The 17068-nt window shown below is 52.9% G+C and overlaps 2 protein-coding genes across 5 annotated transcripts in view; both read left to right on the top strand.

The window, feature by feature from the left end:
* The window catches only part of PHF12 (PHD finger protein 12), a 41418-nt gene extending 31401 nt beyond the window's left edge, over window positions 1–10017 (top strand). For all 3 annotated transcript variants that reach the window (XM_045045125.1, XM_003996473.6, XM_045045126.1), the window contains 8 exons: window positions 1958–2116; window positions 2696–3491; window positions 4743–4868; window positions 5523–5666; window positions 6761–6859; window positions 7607–7689; window positions 8261–8399; window positions 8746–10017. In XM_045045125.1, the coding sequence (XP_044901060.1) occupies window positions 1958–2116; window positions 2696–3491; window positions 4743–4868; window positions 5523–5666; window positions 6761–6859; window positions 7607–7689; window positions 8261–8399; window positions 8746–9080 (1881 nt within the window). In that variant the 3' untranslated portion in view covers window positions 9081–10017. The remainder of the gene's footprint in view (window positions 1–1957; window positions 2117–2695; window positions 3492–4742; window positions 4869–5522; window positions 5667–6760; window positions 6860–7606; window positions 7690–8260; window positions 8400–8745) is intronic.
* Window positions 10018–12326: 2309 nt separating this feature from the next.
* On the top strand, window positions 12327–16888 carry DHRS13 (dehydrogenase/reductase 13). Of its 2 annotated transcripts, none has more exons than XM_019817451.3 (5): window positions 12327–12611; window positions 12709–12827; window positions 13841–13964; window positions 14134–14457; window positions 16065–16888. In XM_019817451.3, the coding sequence occupies exons 1-5, from the start codon at window positions 12485–12487 to the stop codon at window positions 16505–16507; spliced, it is 1137 nt and encodes a 378-aa protein (XP_019673010.1). In that variant the 5' UTR covers window positions 12327–12484; the 3' UTR covers window positions 16508–16888. The 2 variants fall into 2 exon arrangements, with proteins under 2 accessions (XP_019673010.1, XP_011287298.1); XM_011288996.4 differs by having other exon boundaries at window positions 12331–12611; window positions 14146–14457.
* The last annotated feature ends 180 nt before the right edge of the window (window positions 16889–17068 follow it).

The following is a 17068-nucleotide window of genomic DNA, read 5'->3' on the forward strand; positions in this document are numbered from 1 at the left end:
GTGGATTTGGAAGAGAGCCTGGCAGCTGAAGTGAACAGTCCCAGAAAGCCTTGAGAAAATTCTGTTTCACAGTGCCCTCTCCCCCTCCAAAGGTTTCCCTATTCTCCCCCCCCCCCCCGCCCCACCTTCATGTTTATTTATTTATTTTGAGAGCGAGAGAAGCAGAGCACAAGCAGGGGAGGGGCAGAGACGGGTGAAGGGGTGGGGAGAGAATCCCAGGCAGGCTTTGCACTGTCAGTGCAGAACCAGATGCGGGTTCATCTCCTGAACCATAACATCATGACCTGAGTGAAATCAAGAGCCAGATGCTCAACAAGCTGAGCCACCTGGGTGCTCCAAGCTTTCCCTATTCTTGAGGAAAATCCAAGGGCACGAGTTGCCTGAATAGCACTTTTTTTCCCTTGCAGGGCAGACAAGTATTTTTGTTATAGCACGGGGACAGGACACGTGGGCAGAAAGAGCTGCCTGCTGAGCATTCCGTACTGGACAATTTGAGAGTGAAGTGAGAACTGTGGTAGCACAGGACGGTGGTGGACAGTGTTCCAGCTCTGACCTGAACCATCCTTATTGTTGATATAGAGCAGGGCAGCAAAATTGGCCAAGAACTTGGTGTTAGGGATTCCTCTTCCTGCTACCCCTTCACTCTTCGCCAAGGGGGGCAACCTTAGGCTTGCCTACCACTCCACTCCTCCCCCTCCCATTCCTGGCTGACTTTGGACAAGCCCATGGCACCAGCCACCACCGTTAATGGTGCTGTCTCTCAGTTCCATATCTCTTGACTTTCTCCTCATGTCTGGATTCATATCTGTCTGCCCATCCCACAGACACTTCAGTCTCAACTTGCCCAAGACCGAAAGTCTTCTGCCTCCAAATCTGCTCTTTCTCTTGTATTTCCTGTTTCAGTGAATGACCGCAATCTCAACCCGGTCCTTCAAGGCAAAATTCTGGGAACCGTTTTCAGTTCTTCTGTTATCCTCCATAGGGACTCGGTCACCAAATCTGTTCTTCAAATGTTTTCCAAGTCCGTCATGTGCTTCCACATCTCTATGCCTTATATGCTGCTCCCCTACCCTTATTTCCCCTTTGTCTGCCTGGAAGTTCTCAACTTCCAAGTCTCAAATACTGCCTTCCTATAAAATCTGTCCTTGTCCCCCAGACAGAAACAAGCACTCTCCTCCATATTTTTAATAGTTCCTTAGCCATGCCTCTATTCTAGGACCCATTACACTGTATTGTAATGTTTATCTCCCCCAACGAGACTGTGAGCTCCTTGAGGGCAGAGCTTAAGTTTTCTTCATCTCTGGATCTCTAGGACTGGGTGCAGTGTCCAGACTCAGGAGGTACTCAATAAATGTTGGTTGAATGTATGAATGACTCTTGGCTTGTTGTGTGGCTCTTTCATCCTTACATGGCGTGATTCAGAACGTGTCTTCTGTCTTTGTACAACAAAGAGGTCTTCAGTTGTTTCATGAGTCATGAATGAGTGGACGAAGAAAACTGACATTGACTGAGTGCTTATCACAGGCCAGACTTCATGCTGAGCGTTTCCACTGTAAATGTGACCTCCTTTGACGTTTTGCCTCTCAGATACGGCTTACTCTCCCAAACTTGATGCTGAGCAGTAAGAGCCTAGAGAGTACCACTCTGAAGCTGTGTCCAGTGTCAGCCCTACACTTCTTTAGGCCAAAGCAATGGTTTCTGGCTTCTGCGGGCCGTAGACCTGAATGAAGAAAGTGGGGGACGGGGCGCACGCCTGTCGTTTCCAGCTCTGTGCCTTCTCTAGCTAATGCGTGTGTGTCTGAGGCACAGAGCGGTTGCAGCCCACTGAGCCTCCTTGTCTTAGTGGACCCCAGAGTGCACGATGGTCCCGCGGGCATCAGCACCGCAGACAGAAGAGGCAGAATCAACTGGACATGTCGGCACTATCTCCGTCTCCTCCTCCTTCTATACTAAACAGGTTCCCGATGCTATAAAATCTCAGTACCAGTTTCCACCCCCTCTCATTGCACCCGCGGCCATTCGGGATGGGGAGCTGATCTGCAACGGGATCCCCGAGGAATCACAGACGCACCTTTTGAACTCTGAGCACTTAGCCACCCAGGCAGAGCAGCAAGAGGTGAGTGAAGGCAGGGCTGGGATTCCAAAGCCAATCTTCCTTCCTTCTCACCACAGCTGTTACTGGAAGTAGCCTCAGTGCCATTCCCATCCCCATCTTCTGCAATCCCACCGACCCCCACTCTCCAGCCCCCAATGGTTGAATATTCCAGAGAGAACCTCTGGCTGATATTCTGAGGCAAGTAAAAGAAATACAGTCAAGCAGTCTGTTTTTCTCCATCCGTCCTCCAGTGTGCTGTGAGATGAGCAAGTCTGTCTTGCAGAAAGAGACCAGTAGACCCATAGAGAGGTTAGCTGATAGGGCTGGACACACAGCAGTTGCTTAGGGTACTTGCTGGATATTGGTTCACAAGGTGAGCTCTGCCGACCAGGGTGTTGGCTGCTGGGTATACCAATAAGTCTTGCTTGGGAATGGAAATGGAATCTTATCAGAAGTCAAGCACACCTTTTCTGGGCATTTGCAGTGGGACCTTGGAAACAGTGTTTATCAGTTGTGCTGTAGCCCTGGCCTCTGGGGCAGAAAGGACCAGCGCCTCCCAGGCATCTCACCCTCCTCTCCTCTCCTCTCCTTCCATTGCAGTGGCTCTGTAGTGTTGTTGCGCTCCAGTGCAGCATATTGAAACATTTATCTGCTAAGCAGATGCCTTCGCATTGGGACTCTGAACAGACAGAGAAGGCTGATATTAAGCCTGTTATTGTGACTGACAGCTCAATCACCACCTCCCTGCAAACAGCTGACAAGGCACCTACACCTTCCCACTGCCCCTTATCCTGCCCCTCAGGGATTAGCTCCCAGAACTCCCTGAGCTGCTCTCCACCCCACCAGCCCCCAGCCCTAGAGGACATCAGCTGCAGTTCCTGTGCGGAAAAATCCAAGAAAGCCCCCTGCGGGACTGCCAACGGGCCAGTGAGCACAGAGGTGAAAGCCAATGGCCCACACCTCTACAGCAACCCCACCGATTCCACGGACCCCCGGCGACTTCCAGGCGCCAACACCCCCTTACCAGGCCTCTCCCACCGGCAAGGCTGGCCCCGGCCCCTCACGCCACCAGCGGCTGGGGGGCTTCAGAACCACACCGTCGGCATCATTGTGAAGACAGAGAATGCCACTGGCCCCAGCTCTTGCCCCCAGAGGAGTTTGGTTCCTGTCCCAAGCCTGCCCCCTTCCATTCCCAGCTCTTGTGCCAGCATCGAGAACACCAGCACTTTGCAAAGAAAGACTGTCCAATCACAGATAGGACCTCCGTTGACAGATTCAAGGCCACTGGGCTCACCCCCAAATGCCACCCGGGTGCTCACTCCCCCCCAAGCAGCAGGAGATGGTATCTTGGCCACAGGAGCCAACCAACGATTCTGCTCACCAGCGCCATCATCAGGTGAGTGGTGCTCAACCTGGGGGTGATTTGGAGTAGTTTCATGCTCTTTCTGGCAGTTAAACTTCAGAAAACACTTACGTTCCTGTGCATATTTCAGAGGACTTTGATCTCGGTCTTATTTGTCCTCTCCCCATTTATGTGATAGAGGAGAAAGCATGTGTTAACTTGTCCCCCATTTTATTGGTGGGGTTGCTTAGGCTCTGAAAGTTGAAGTGATTTCCTCTAGGTCACCTACCGAGTCAGTGGCAGGATCGGAACCACGGCTGGGTCTCCTGACTCCACCTTCCCATTTCAGGCCTAGTCTTCTGCTTGTTTTGTTCCATCACCTTAGAGGAAGGCAGCATGATCTCTGGAACCCCTGTGGCCAGCCTGAGGTTCTAGGTGATGGCCTCCGTGTTTCATGATCCACACCAGAGACCAGGTCACACCTGATCCAGATTCTCAGAGCCCCCTGGTTTGAAGGAGCTTCCATGCCAGGGAAGGCAGAGTTAGAAAGCAGCACCACCTTTCAGGATAGATGCAGAGTGGCATGCCCAAAGAGGCTGATCCGGCCCAGAAGCTCACCCTTGGGCCACTTGCAGAAAGGCGGTCCCCTGCACCCATACTTGGCCTAGTGTGGACCTGCTCTCTCAGCTGTCCCCAGTCAGCACTCTGGACCTCGAGATTGCTGACCCCAGCATCTGAACCAGGTTTCAGATGCTGCTGGAACCCCCTGTGGTCTCTCCCGTCTGAACTGAAGCTGGCCTCCTAGTCAGCTGGGAGTCTCGGTAACCAGGTGACTGTGACTTCTCTGCATGGGGGCCCCTGGTCCCAGGATGGCCCCTACCCTCAGGCTCTTTTCCTGTCTCTGTTTACCTCTAAATACCAGCCTGGATAGATCTTGCATCCTGTGAGTCGAACTTCAGGAGGCAGGAAACGCAGGGGCAGGCACCACTTAGTTGAATGACTGGAGGCAGCAGGGAGGTAGTCACGGCCCAGAGAACAAAGCCACCCTACCACATTTCCCAGAGCAGTAGATTTCACTGGTTCTCCGTGCTCTGGAGACTCCTGCGTGCCCGGGTGCGTTGTCGTTCCATCTGCCCTTCCTCACCACACATTTTTAGCTCTAGGAGTTCCAGAGCCTATGGGGTGAGAATCAAGAAGGGAACATCACCTTGGGTCCGAAATCCAGACCTGTCTCGGCAGTGGGGGATTGGACCGGTGGGTTTCCCTCAGGCGACGTAAGTAACAGTCTTCCTGCTCCGTCCCCAGATGGCAAGGTCAGCCCCGGCACGTTATCCATAGGAAGCGCTTTAACCGTACCCTCTTTCCCAGCCAACTCTACTGCCATGGTGGACCTCACCAACTCATTGCGAGCATTTATGGATGTCAATGGAGGTGAGTGCGTGAGCTGCTGCTCTCCCACCAGCTGCTGCTGCGTGAAGGTGCTGTCCCTGCGCGGCATTCGAGCTCATTTCAGAAAAGGAACAGAAGGGATGCCTGACCTCCGAGGGCTGGGGATGTGGGTTAAGAAAGAAGGCTCCCTCCCACCTCTGCCTTCTACACGTGCTTATACACAGACTCCAAGGTGAAAGGAGAGTGGGACCAAGTTGAACCTGTGAGAAGAGAATTACTTGAGGCAGAATAAAACCAGGAGGGCCTTGTTCCCAAAGTCGAAGAGAATGGAGGCAGAGCTTGACCTCTGAAGAGGGTGGGTAGCAGATCTAAGCCTCCATGTCCGACATCCAGGCCTCCTCCACAGGCAGGCAGGTGGTCTATTTTGTTCTACCTTTCCAGGACCACTTAACCTAAAATCAAGCTGCCCACTGCAAGAGGCATCTGCACAGGCTGCATTGGGGTCCATCTCACTGCAAACAGCCAGTGAGATGCTGAGCTCTGGATCCTTAGGCCACTTTGTACTCTTGCCTGTTCGAGAAAAATCACTTGGCTAGATTTTAGGAATGCTTAACTATTTGCTCTGTGACCCTCACCTACTTCCACATTCCAATTCCTCCTCAGCTGCTTTTTTTAATCTCTCTCTTTGGTTAATAGAAATCGAGATAAATATGCTGGACGAGAAGCTGATCAAGTTTCTGGCCTTGCAGAGAATACATCAGCTTTTCCCCTCCCGGGTCCAAGCTTCACCGGGCAGTGTCGGGGCACATCCGCTGGCTTCTGGAGGGCACCACACAGAAGGTGCGCACGCACACCCCTGCCGCCGCAGCCCACCGTCAGGTCTCCCCTGTGCATGTGAGCGGCCGTCTCCCCTCCTGAGGAGTCTTGGCTTTGACTATCTCAGTGTTCCATGTGTGCCTTTGATGGCCTTAATAAAGTGCCGTGGTTTCTTTTCCCAGAAAGCTGGAACAAAATCGCAACCACAGCTTTCACGTCAGACTCGGGAAAGTCTGTTGTAACTTTCGTGCTCATCCGCTTTGAGACACACAAAGCAGCTACGAATGCCTTTGGGTATATGTGGTGCACTTTCTGCTGAACTACTTCCAAATATTTGGGTTACAAAGGTTTCCCAAAAGGGAATTTTTCAAGTTCAAGGTGAGAAGCAGAATAGCAGTTGATCTAGGGGCACCTGGCTGGCTCAGTCAGTAGAGCATACAACTCTTGATCTCAGGGTCAGGAGTTCGAGCCCCATGTTGGGTGTGGAGCTTACGTTAAAAATAATGATGATGACGATAATAATAATAATAATAATAATAATAATAATAGTAAATAAAGTAACATTTGGGCTAGTCTCCTGAAAATTTTTCCCAAGACATTTAACTGCTTTGGATATTCCTTTGAGCATTAACCATTACTGAGCCTTACTGGTTGAAATTGTGTGGTCCCCAGACCAGCAGCATCAGCATCACCTGAGAGTTTGTTGGAAACGCAGAGCTCAGGCCCCTCTTCTGACCCACAGAATCAGAATTTGCATTTTGACAGGATCTCTAGTTGATTCATATGCACGTTAAAGTTCGAGAAGCACTGGTCTGTGCCTACTGTTGTTTTGCTTGGCCTCCCTATAGTACATCTGGTATATCCCTGATAAACCAGTCAGCCCAGGAACTTAAAGTAGTTTCATCTTTGAATTCTGTGACCACTTTCAAAGATGGTCTCTCTTACCCCGTGTTGGAAATGCTGTGGGTGGGGGGAGAGAGTGCCACCCTGAAGCAGCCCAGTGTCCAAGGTGAGTTTTGAAAGATGACTCATCTAGTGGGATTATTTTCTCTAGACCGTGAGCCAAAGGTCCAGGTTCTGAGTTTCTGAATGATCCTGTCCCTGTGTTTGTCTTGTAGTGCAAAGAAAGGAAGTACAGGCCCGAGCTGTGTTCTACCCTCTCTTGGGTTTGGGAGGAGCTGTGAACATGTGCTATCGAACCCTCTACATCGGGACAGGTGAGCCAGCTGGGGGCAGGGGGGGCACCGCATCTGTTCAGCCCTAGAAACTACCACCCCTTCCCGCGGAGGCCAGGAAGGGGTGAGGGAAACCCTCCCTCGGGCCGACTGGTTTAACCCAGCAGATATCTGGGCAAGAGGGACTAAGAAAGGAGACTGTCGGTTGCTTGCCTTCCCTGCCTCAAGCCCTTTTGCTTTGGGCCCAGCGTGATATCAGGAGAGGGGAAAGTCAGCCGTGACTGCTGCTCAGTGAGGCATTTTAAACAAGCAGCTAAAACCGGAGGAGAGGGCACATACTTTGTCCCTGGAGGTCTTTGAAAAAGTGATGGTGCTCACACACCCATAACCTTCATCTTGTAGTCCTGCATCTTGTACAGAGGGACAGTCAGATTAGCCTTTGGCCTAGAAATTTCCTTTCTTTCCAAAGATAGGATTTATGAGCCCCGCACCCCATGTTGTGCCCTCATGGAAATAACCCACCCTCTTCAGGAGCTCACTGTTCCCTTCTGGGCAGCAGCCACATGTTCTGAAGGAGATCAGCTGGCAGGGACACCTGTTCTTCAGAAGGGGAGTGAAAAAGACGCTGGTTTTTGTTCAAATATACAAGGAAGGGGCCCTGAGCTGGTCTCCCCCTAAGGTCTTCCCGGTGCCCGCCCAGAAGCTAACTCCCTGCCCCCCACCTTCCCATGCATACACCTTACCATCTGTTCTCTGCCTGCCTTTGCCTCTACTCCTGCCACCTTACAGGAGCTGACATGGACGTGTGCCTTACAAACTATGGTCACTGTAACTACGTGTCTGGGAAACACGCCTGCATATTCTATGATGAGGTGAGGGGTGGGGAAGGGGTGGGAGAGCTCTCACAGCCTGAGGCCTCTCCCAGGCACCAGGGTTTTTGTTCAGTGCCCTGGGTGAGGGGAAGGGAGATGGGAGGTCTTCTTTTCTTCGCTCGCTGTCATTCCTGGAGTAGAAGGGTCTTGGTGTGAAAGGGCATCCTGCCGTGACTAACGCTCCCTAGGAGCGGTGCTACCATTTCTCCTGAGGTTGGTCACGGGCTCAGCGGGGTGGGGGGAGCCCACCTGGAAGCAGGGGAGGGGACCTGCATAGAAGGAAGCCAGGCCCTCTGTGCCAGCGAATAGCATTTCTACAGGAGCCAGGACCCAGGAGGCAGAGTAGAGCAGTGGTGGGAGAGCGGGGGGTGAGGGCCACTAGGAAGGTAGGCTTCCCTGAGGAGGTGAGTCTTGAGCCCCATTCTAAAGAGACAGGGCAGGGGGGCTTGACTGGGGAACAAAGAGAGCTCCCCAGGTAGAGCAGCACAGCCTTCTCCATGTGTCCTCTCTCCCCTTAGCCCCAGGCCCCACGCAGCAGACCACACATCTTATCTTCCCTCCTCCTCCTCAGAATACCAAACATTATGAGCTGTTAAACTACAGTGAACACGGGACAACGGTGGACAATGTGCTGTATTCATGTGACTTCTCTGAGAAGACCCCGCCAACCCCCCCAAGCAGTATTGTTGCCAAAGTGCAGAGTGTCATCAGTAAGTCGGAGCCTGTGGCCACGAAGCCGGCCATTTTTTCGGACGTGTTCTCTTAAGACCCCCTCAGGGTGGCTCTGGCTTTCTGCCGATGGCCTGCTCTCTTGCCTTCCGGGTCGCGTCGGCCAGGCTCTCCTTGCTCGCGGGCCCAGGGAGACCACAGAGAAGCGAGTGCTGGGCACACACCTGCCTGGGGACTTCAGACTCCCCTGGCCCTTTCCGGGTGTCCCTCAGCCCGAGTCACATAGCAGCTAGAATGGGGAGGTGCAGGGGCCCAGCACTGGCAAACCGCCTCGGGTGGGTTGGCTGCTCACTGTTCCTGTCCCGTGACCACCCTCCTTGTTCCCAGGGCGCCGCCGGCACCAGAAACAGGATGAAGAGCCAAGTGAGGAGGCAGCCATGATGAGCTCCCAGGCCCAGGGGCCACAGCGGAGACCCTGCAACTGCAAAGCCAGCAGCTCGAGCTTGATTGGGGGCAGTGGGGCCGGCTGGGAGGGCACGGCCTTACTGCACCACGGCAGCTACATCAAGCTGGGGTGCCTGCAGTTTGTGTTCAGCATCACTGAGTTTGCGACCAAACAGCCCAAAGGCGATGCTGGCCTGCTGCAGGATGGGGTCTTGGCCGAGAAGCTGTCTCTCAAGCCCCACCAGGGCCCCGTGCTGCGTTCCAACTCCGTTCCCTAGGACTGGCGGCTACCCCGTCACCCGCCCGTCCGCCCGACCCGAGACTCCTGCAATGCAAAAATGTACACAAACCAAGCCCGGGTTTTTTCTATACTCCACCGGAAACCCTCCAACTACAATCTTTGCATGAAATGAAGAAAACCTTTTGACTGTTTTTTAAAGATCCTTTTTCTTTTCTCAAGTTCTAGGGGGCATTTGCACATATATTTGTACTCGACATTTCATGGGAAAGCGGCAGACCCGAGCTGAGGAACAGCGTGGGCAGGGAGGGGAAGGCCGATGGTCTGGACACTTCCTCCGACACCAAACCGTTCCCCACCCGCCTCCTGCTCCCTCCCCCTCGCCCGCCGTTGTAAAATAATCAGAAACTTGTTCTATTTTGTGGCAGTGACAATAGTTTTATATTAAAAGAAAAAAATACAGTTTTCATACAGCAAAATCTATACAATATCATTGTTTTATTTAATATAAAGATCGCTACCCACCCGACTTCCGTGGTTCCCACCCTCCGAGTTATTTTCCCTTTCTGCAGCGGTTGCACTACAGGTAGCTACTGTGTATTATGGACAAATGAGAAATGAATTCTTTTTCTGGCTGTCCATCTATTTTATTTCAAATAAGGAAAAGTGTATTTGGATTTTGTGTAAATACATCTAGTGATGACATTTTTTCAATGTTTTTAAAAACTGTACAGTACTACATGTGGTAGAGCGTTTTCTTCAAATTGTCTATTGTAGCAAAAACGTTTTTGTCGTAAACCTGTTTCGTCTCCTTTTTTTGTTCTCTTGCCACTTCTCTCCTGTTCCTCCCACCCCTGGCTCCCTCCTCTCCCCTTCCCCCAACCCCAAGTAGTACCAATGTACATAGTAATTGTAATGTTTTAGACTTTACAGAAACTTTCCTGTATTCTGTATATAAAAAAACAAAAATACTTCAACTTATGTTTTCTGCCTGTCTGTCCTACCTGTCATCACCCTCAGAGGGGACCCTCCCCAAGATCCTGTTCCCAGTCTCAGTGAACTAGTCTCATTCCAAGACACTCAGACCCCAGGCGAAGTCAGGAGAGCAGAGGTCTTGGAGAAAAGTGAGCCCCAGGTGGATGTGGGAAAATGGAGGGGTCGGGGTGCATCGGGTAGGGCGGGGCTGTTGCCTGGCTTCGTGGGCGACTTGAGAGAAGCATTTGACATGACCACATACTGCAAGAATCCAAGTGTGTGCAGGTCCCTGCTCCTGTTGACTCCAAAACCAAGATACTAAAACAGGATCTGTCGGGAGATGTCTGCATTCTGGTCTAAAAGCTTTAGCCTCGGGAGTTCCGGCTGCCTCCGATTGCAGTTGTTTGCTATCGTATTTGATAGGATACGATCATCTCCTCTAGGAGGAGTCTGCACCTGGTTTTTATCCTTTCCCTGTCAGCCTTAGCTGGGCAGGCAGCAATTACTTGTTCGAGTATCACTCGAGTTCCCTCCTCTGTGCATGGCCTTTGCTAGGACTTGGGGGTTGGGCTAGGGAACTTGATGTGAGCAATCAACAGGACAGATACGGCCCCCGCCTCTTGGAGCTTAGAATCTAGTGTGGAGCAGGTTGTCAACTCAAACGTCTCTGGGGAGCATCATGAAGCAAAAGGAGAGATCCGATCCCTAGACCCAGTCGAGCCGCAACTCACGTGACTACCAAGCATAATAACTTCCCTACAATTGCAGCTTCTCATCGGAAGATGACTCTACTGCGTTACCGTAATCCTAAGGTCCTGGGAACCCTCCCATCGAACCTAGCTCCCATCCTTTTCCTCCTCTCGGACCTGACGTGAGAAACTATCCAGGACGTTTTTCCTGAAGGCAGGACACAGGGATCGCCTGTGTGTCTGTCCCGCAAGGGTTCAAGGAATTGGTACCAGTTAGCAGGTCACGACTTTGCCTTGAGGATGGAGTATGCATCCATTTTTTCCATTAATATTCCATTCCCAGCCTCTTCCTACAGCATCTGCAACTGAACCCCGAATCCCTAGTGCAGCCAAGTAGAAAACATCCCCCTGGAATCTGAGGTCTGTCCCTGGCTTCCACCTACCTGTCTTGCTTTGTCTCCACCACTCTGCTCCCCCTGCCCTGATGGGCCTCTTGAACTCTCCAAGGGCAGAAACCTATTGTTCCGCTCAGTGTCTCCAAGGCTGACCGTACCATGGGGCACACCACACGTGTGAAACAGTGGGTGCTAAGTTGTAATGGTTTTCTCAGGCAAGTCCTTGTCCTGGCCAGGAATACCCTCATCTGTGCCTCCCTAAGCTGTCACCACCCACCGTGCTGTCAGTCACTTCCTCCATTGAATCAGGGAGCTTCTTTACCTATTTCTACCACCTGTGAGGACCATCCCAGAGAAATTTTCTCCTGGAGGTCAGGTAACATGTTACATTTCAGTCTCTTCTTGCTTCCCGTGGGAAATGGAGGGGATGGGCGGCAGAGGCACGGAGATACAGCTAATTAAGGAGTGACTCCTAACAGCCCTGGATGGGTGGTGCCACCCTGGCCACTGTGCCATCTCTCTGGCCTCTATAGGAAGAATAAGGAAGCATTCTAGAAGCTGAGATCTGGAAGTGAGGATAAGGAATTGCAGGATTTGTTTATGGAGGGAGGGCAAGGCATCCAGGGCTGGACTCTCTCAGACATAACAGCATTCATGTGCACACATCCCTCCAGAAGGGAAGGACTCTGCTTCGCACAGATGACACCCAGAGGGCCCACACGCACACACCTTGTGAGCCCCTCCAGCAAGTCCTCAGCTAAGGGGCATGTGCACAAAGGACAGACACGTAGATGTTCATTCAAGTGCACACACTGGCAGAGACCACAGAGGCATGCACACACCTGGAGGGGCTCTTGGCCCACATGGGCACAAACACGTAAAAGGTACACACCTACAGGGTACTTCCTGGGCCTGCAAGTACACACCCACAAGGAGCTCACACACACAGGATCCAGAGGCACACACACAACCTGAGGGGCAATCCCAGAGCCCGTGGGCACATTACACACTCACAGAGTCATTCACACGCTCAGAGTGGGTGGATTCATGTACATAGCCAGGGTGCCCCTGCACACGATCACACATCTGGAAGGAGCTCACGCAGGCACACACCTAGAGGGCGCTGCCAGGGCCCCAAAGCACACGCGCACCTAGGTGTTCCACAAGCACACACCCAGAGGACGTAGACGCATGCCTAGGGGGCGCTCGCACGGCCCACGCTCCCACGCACGCACACACACCCCTGCCCTGCCTCCCACCCGCCTCCGCCTCTGCCTCCGCCTTCTGGGAGGCTCGAGCCGGTGCGAGGCGGTTCGGCAGCCGCCGGACGGGCTCCGATCCAGGGTGGTGCGGGGCCTGTGCGGGAGCCCGGAGGCGCGGCCGGCATGGAGGCGCTGCTGCTGGGCGCGGGGTTGCTGCTGGGCGCCTACGTGCTTGTCTATTACAACCTCGTGAAGGCCCCGCCCTGCGGTGGCATAGCCAGCCTGCGCGGCCGCACGGCTGTGGTCACGGGTGAGTGCCGGAGGCCGGGCGCGCTGGTGGCGGGGAGGCCGGGCGGCGGGGTCAGCGGCCCGTCCGCCTCGGCTCAGCTACCGCCCGCCCACCGCAGGCGCCAACAGCGGCATCGGGAAGATGACGGCGCTGGAGCTGGCGCGCCGGGGAGCGCGCGTGGTGCTGGCCTGCCGGAGCCGGGAACGTGGTGAGGCGGCGGCCTTCGACCTCCGCCAGGTGAGGGGGAGAGGGTGAGCAACAAACGAACACACCCGGACACGGAGGGGGTGAACAGAGCGGCTTCCTCAACTCTGGTCGTTAAGTGCAGAAAAGAGGGTCTGCTGGTGCTCTGGCCACACAGGGAAGGGACACCAGACGAGAAAGCTAGGAGGTGGGCTTTTTGAAGGAAGTAATTGCTCTTCCTAAGATGTTTAAGGATCGGTAAGAGTTACACTAATGAAAGACAGTAGGGAAGGGAACAGCAGAGGGAACAGCATATGCAAAGGCCCTGAGGCAAGAGAGCTGATTTGATTTAGGGGGGGAAAAAAACTGAAAGAAAAGATTTATTGAGCCTGTATGGAGCACGAAATATGGAAGAAAGAAGCAAAATGAAGAGGCTGGAGCCCCTGAGCCAGGGCTAGGTTCTGGAGGCACTTCTAGATCCTATTGAGGACCTCGGATTTTATAGGATGAGCAGTGGAGATACAGTGAAGCATTGGATCTGTCAGAATAGCAGGGTGTGGACTCAGTAGGGCATGGACTGTCAGAATAGCATTTTGAAATGAAACCCTCGGTGGCTATCGGAGCCTGGACTGGAGAGGACAGGAGTGGATGAGGGGAGACCAATGAGAAGTCTGTTGCAGATTTTAGGATAAGCAATAATGGGAAGAGGGAATGATAATAATAACAGCAGGAACTACCTACACAGTGCTGACTGGGTGCCAGGCACTGTTCTAAGCGTTTTACATTATATTAACTCATTGAATCCTCACAACTCCATGAAATAGGTATTACATTATCCCCATTATTCAGGGAGAAACCTGAGCCCCAGAGAGGTTAATGTCACACTCTGTCTAATAAAAGGCAAAGTCAAAATTTGCATCCAGAGTCCGCATACTTGTCCACTACGTTCTAAGGCACAGGGGCAGATCTTAGTAAAAGTAGGGGGTGGACTCTCACAATTTGGTACCTGGGGAGAGGGAAGAGGAGAGAGGTGCCTGGTGACAAGCCCAGCCCTTGCTGCCCCACAGGAGAGTGGGAACAATGAGGTCATCTTCATGGCCTTGGACTTGGCCAGTCTGGCCTCCGTGCGGGCCTTTGCTACTGCCTTCCTGAGCTCTGAGCCACGGCTGGACATCCTCATCCACAATGCCGGTGAGGGGCAGCAGGTCCTGCAGGGGGGCAGAGGGTGGGCAACCGTCCCCTCCAGCCAGGCCTTACCAAGGGGCAGTGGATGTATGGAAAGGGTGCCCCCTACCGCTGTCTCACAAATGGGGACACTGAGGCCTTCGGGGATCCCTCTGGAGCAGTTGCTCATATCTAGCCCCCGCCCCAGGGATCAGTTCCTGTGGCCGGACCCACGAGCCATTTAACCTGCTGCTGCGAGTGAACCACATTGGCCCCTTCTTGCTGACACATCTACTGCTGCCGCGGCTGAAGACATGCGCCCCCAGTCGCGTGGTGGTGGTATCCTCAGCCGCCCACCGGCGAGGGCACCTTGACTTCACACGCCTGGACCGCCCAGTGGTGGGCTGGCAGCAGGAGCTGCGGGCATATGCCGACAGTAAGCTGGCCAACGTGTTATTTGCCAGGGAGCTCGCCACTCAGCTTGAGGGTACTGGCGTCACCTGCTATGCGGCCCACCCAGGTAAGGCCTGGCTTTCTGACTGCTCTGCTTTGCTTTGGTTCCCCCTCTCCCGTCCTCAACCCATCCTGTGCTCCCTCAGCCTCTCATTGAGCCACAGAAGCTCAGAACAGGAAGGAAGCACGGTACAAGGAGAGACCTGTTCCTTGCTGATCTTGGAAGGAGGCTCTCCTTGTCTGGGTTCTTCCTCTCACACCACTAATTTGGATGCTGACTCCTGGGTAGGGTATGGCAATGAATAAAACCCAGGTTCTCACCCCAAGAACCCATCCATATGACTGAACTCAGCATACGATGATGGTGATGATGATGATGATGATGATGATGATGATGATGATAGCTAATAATTATTCATTCGTTCAAAAAGCATTTACTGAGTACCTACTATGTACCAGGCATTAATCTTGGTGCTGGGAATAGAGCAGTGAACTTAAAACAAAGACCCTTTCCTTGTAGAATTTACATTCTAGTTTGGGGAGGGGGAGACTGCTAATAAATAAATATTTACAATGACAGGTGATGATAAAGTGCCATGGGAAAGATAAAGCACAGTGACGGGGATATGAAATGACAGGAGGTGCTGCTTTTTCTGCGGCAGGCAAGGAAGAGGTATCACTGAAAAGGTGACATTTGAGTAGAGGCCTGAAGGAGATGAACCAACCATGTGGCTTTCGGGGGAGAAGAGTATAAAGAACAGACTGATAGCAAGTGCAAAGGCCCTGAGGCAGAAGTGCCTGGTATGCTTGAGAAAGAACAAGAAGCCCCATGTGGCTGGAACAAAGTGAGAGGAGGAGGAGAGTGACAAGAGATGAGGTATAGAGATGGGCTGGGTCATCCAGGGTCTAGAAGTCCACTGTAAGCATTTCAGCTTTTAGTCTGAGTGACTTCACTGATGAATAAAACCCATCTCTGCCTTACAGAACAGATCACAGGATAACAAGATCTGTCCTACGCATTTTACCATACTGCATTTTATTTTATTTTTTATTTTTTCAGAGAGAGCGTACGAGCAGGGGAGAGGGGCAGAGGGAGAAAGGGAGAGAATCTTAAGTAGGCTCCACGCTCGGCACAGAGCCTGATGCAGGGCTTGATGCCACGACCCTGGGATCATGGCCAAAATCAAGAGTTGGACACTCAACCAACTAAGCCACCCGGAAACCCCTACCATACTACATTTTAGATGGTCTTTGCCTAAGGCTCACTAGTAATTATAATAGTGACAGTAATAATCACAACTAACATTTATCAAGCTTTTATTACACTCCACATCTCTAATGTCCAAAACAGTGGCTGGTCTACCATAGGTGTTAGTTAATATATGTTTGCTGGCTAAACAAAGGAGCGGGACTTGAGCTAGGAAAAAAGATGTCTCCTCAGGCAGGGGACACAGCATGAAGAAACTGGGGCATGAGGAGGTACAGGAGTTTAGATGGAGAGGAGGAAGCTTGCTGTTGAAATGAGTGAGGTCACCCTGTGGGGGCCCTGAATGCCCACCAAATACTCTCCTGGTTTCCCTGGAACTGGACTCCATTCCCCACTCCCTTGTAGCCTCATTCTTATTGCTCTTCTCCCGGGTCCTCACCCACTCCTGCCTTTCTTCCCGTCCACAGGGCCTGTGAACTCAGAGCTATTCCTGCGCCACGTTCCTGGATGGCTGAGCCCACTTCTGCGCCCACTGGCTTGGCTGGTGCTGCGGACGCCAAGAGGGGGTGCCCAGACACCCCTGTACTGCGCTCTACAGGAGGGCATTGAACCTCTCAGTGGGAGATATTTTGCCAATTGCCACGTAGAGGAGGTGCCCCCAGCCGCCCGGGATGATCGTGCGGCCCACCGGCTGTGGGAGGCCAGTAAAAGGCTGGCAGGTCTTGGGCCTGGCCAGGATGCCGGACCTGATGAAGACCCCCAGCCTGAGGACCCAGGGACCCCATCTTCCCGGAGCAGCCCCCTCTCTGAGGAGCCCACAGTTTCTGAACCCCATCCCATCCCTCACAATTCACCAGACTTGTCTAAGGTCACACACCGAATTCAGGTTAAAACTGAACCTGAGCCCTAAATCTCCTAATCCCCAGGCTGGGGTGCTTTCCATGGCACTTGGTGGCCCTTGAAAACCTGAACTGCATGCCAGGCCACGCCTTGGGCACTGAGGGGTTTGCAGGTTTTACCCCCATGGTTCCTTTCTGGAGCTTCAAGTTGTGTTCTTCTGAGCCGCTCTTTTCCTGGTGGAAGGAAATCATGGGCGATGATTTCTTCCTGAGAATAACAATAATCCCAGATTGAGAGGTGAGGGTGGGGGCGTGGTTAATGTGCCAGACATTGCTTCTCAAGAATTTGAATTCCCTGTTTCTGGTCCCCACTCTGGATGATGCTGATCGGCTCTGGATGAGGACGTGGGGGGTTGTGATTTGATGCACTGCCAACACGGAGATTTACTGAACTTGGGCCCGTTGCAACCACGTAGCCAGGTAGTTAAGTGACCCCCATTTGCAGAGGCGGGATTGGGCTGCATAGGTAAGGGACTCGCTCAAGGTCTCCCCGCGGGTAAGAGCAGGAGCGGCGGGACTCCAGGGCCCCCGGCGGTAAGGTGGGTGCGGGGAGGTGAGGCAGGGCCGGGAGG

Source organism: Felis catus, chromosome E1 (genome assembly GCF_018350175.1).
Source record: "Felis catus isolate Fca126 chromosome E1, F.catus_Fca126_mat1.0, whole genome shotgun sequence".
Lineage (NCBI taxonomy): Eukaryota > Metazoa > Chordata > Mammalia > Carnivora > Felidae > Felis > Felis catus.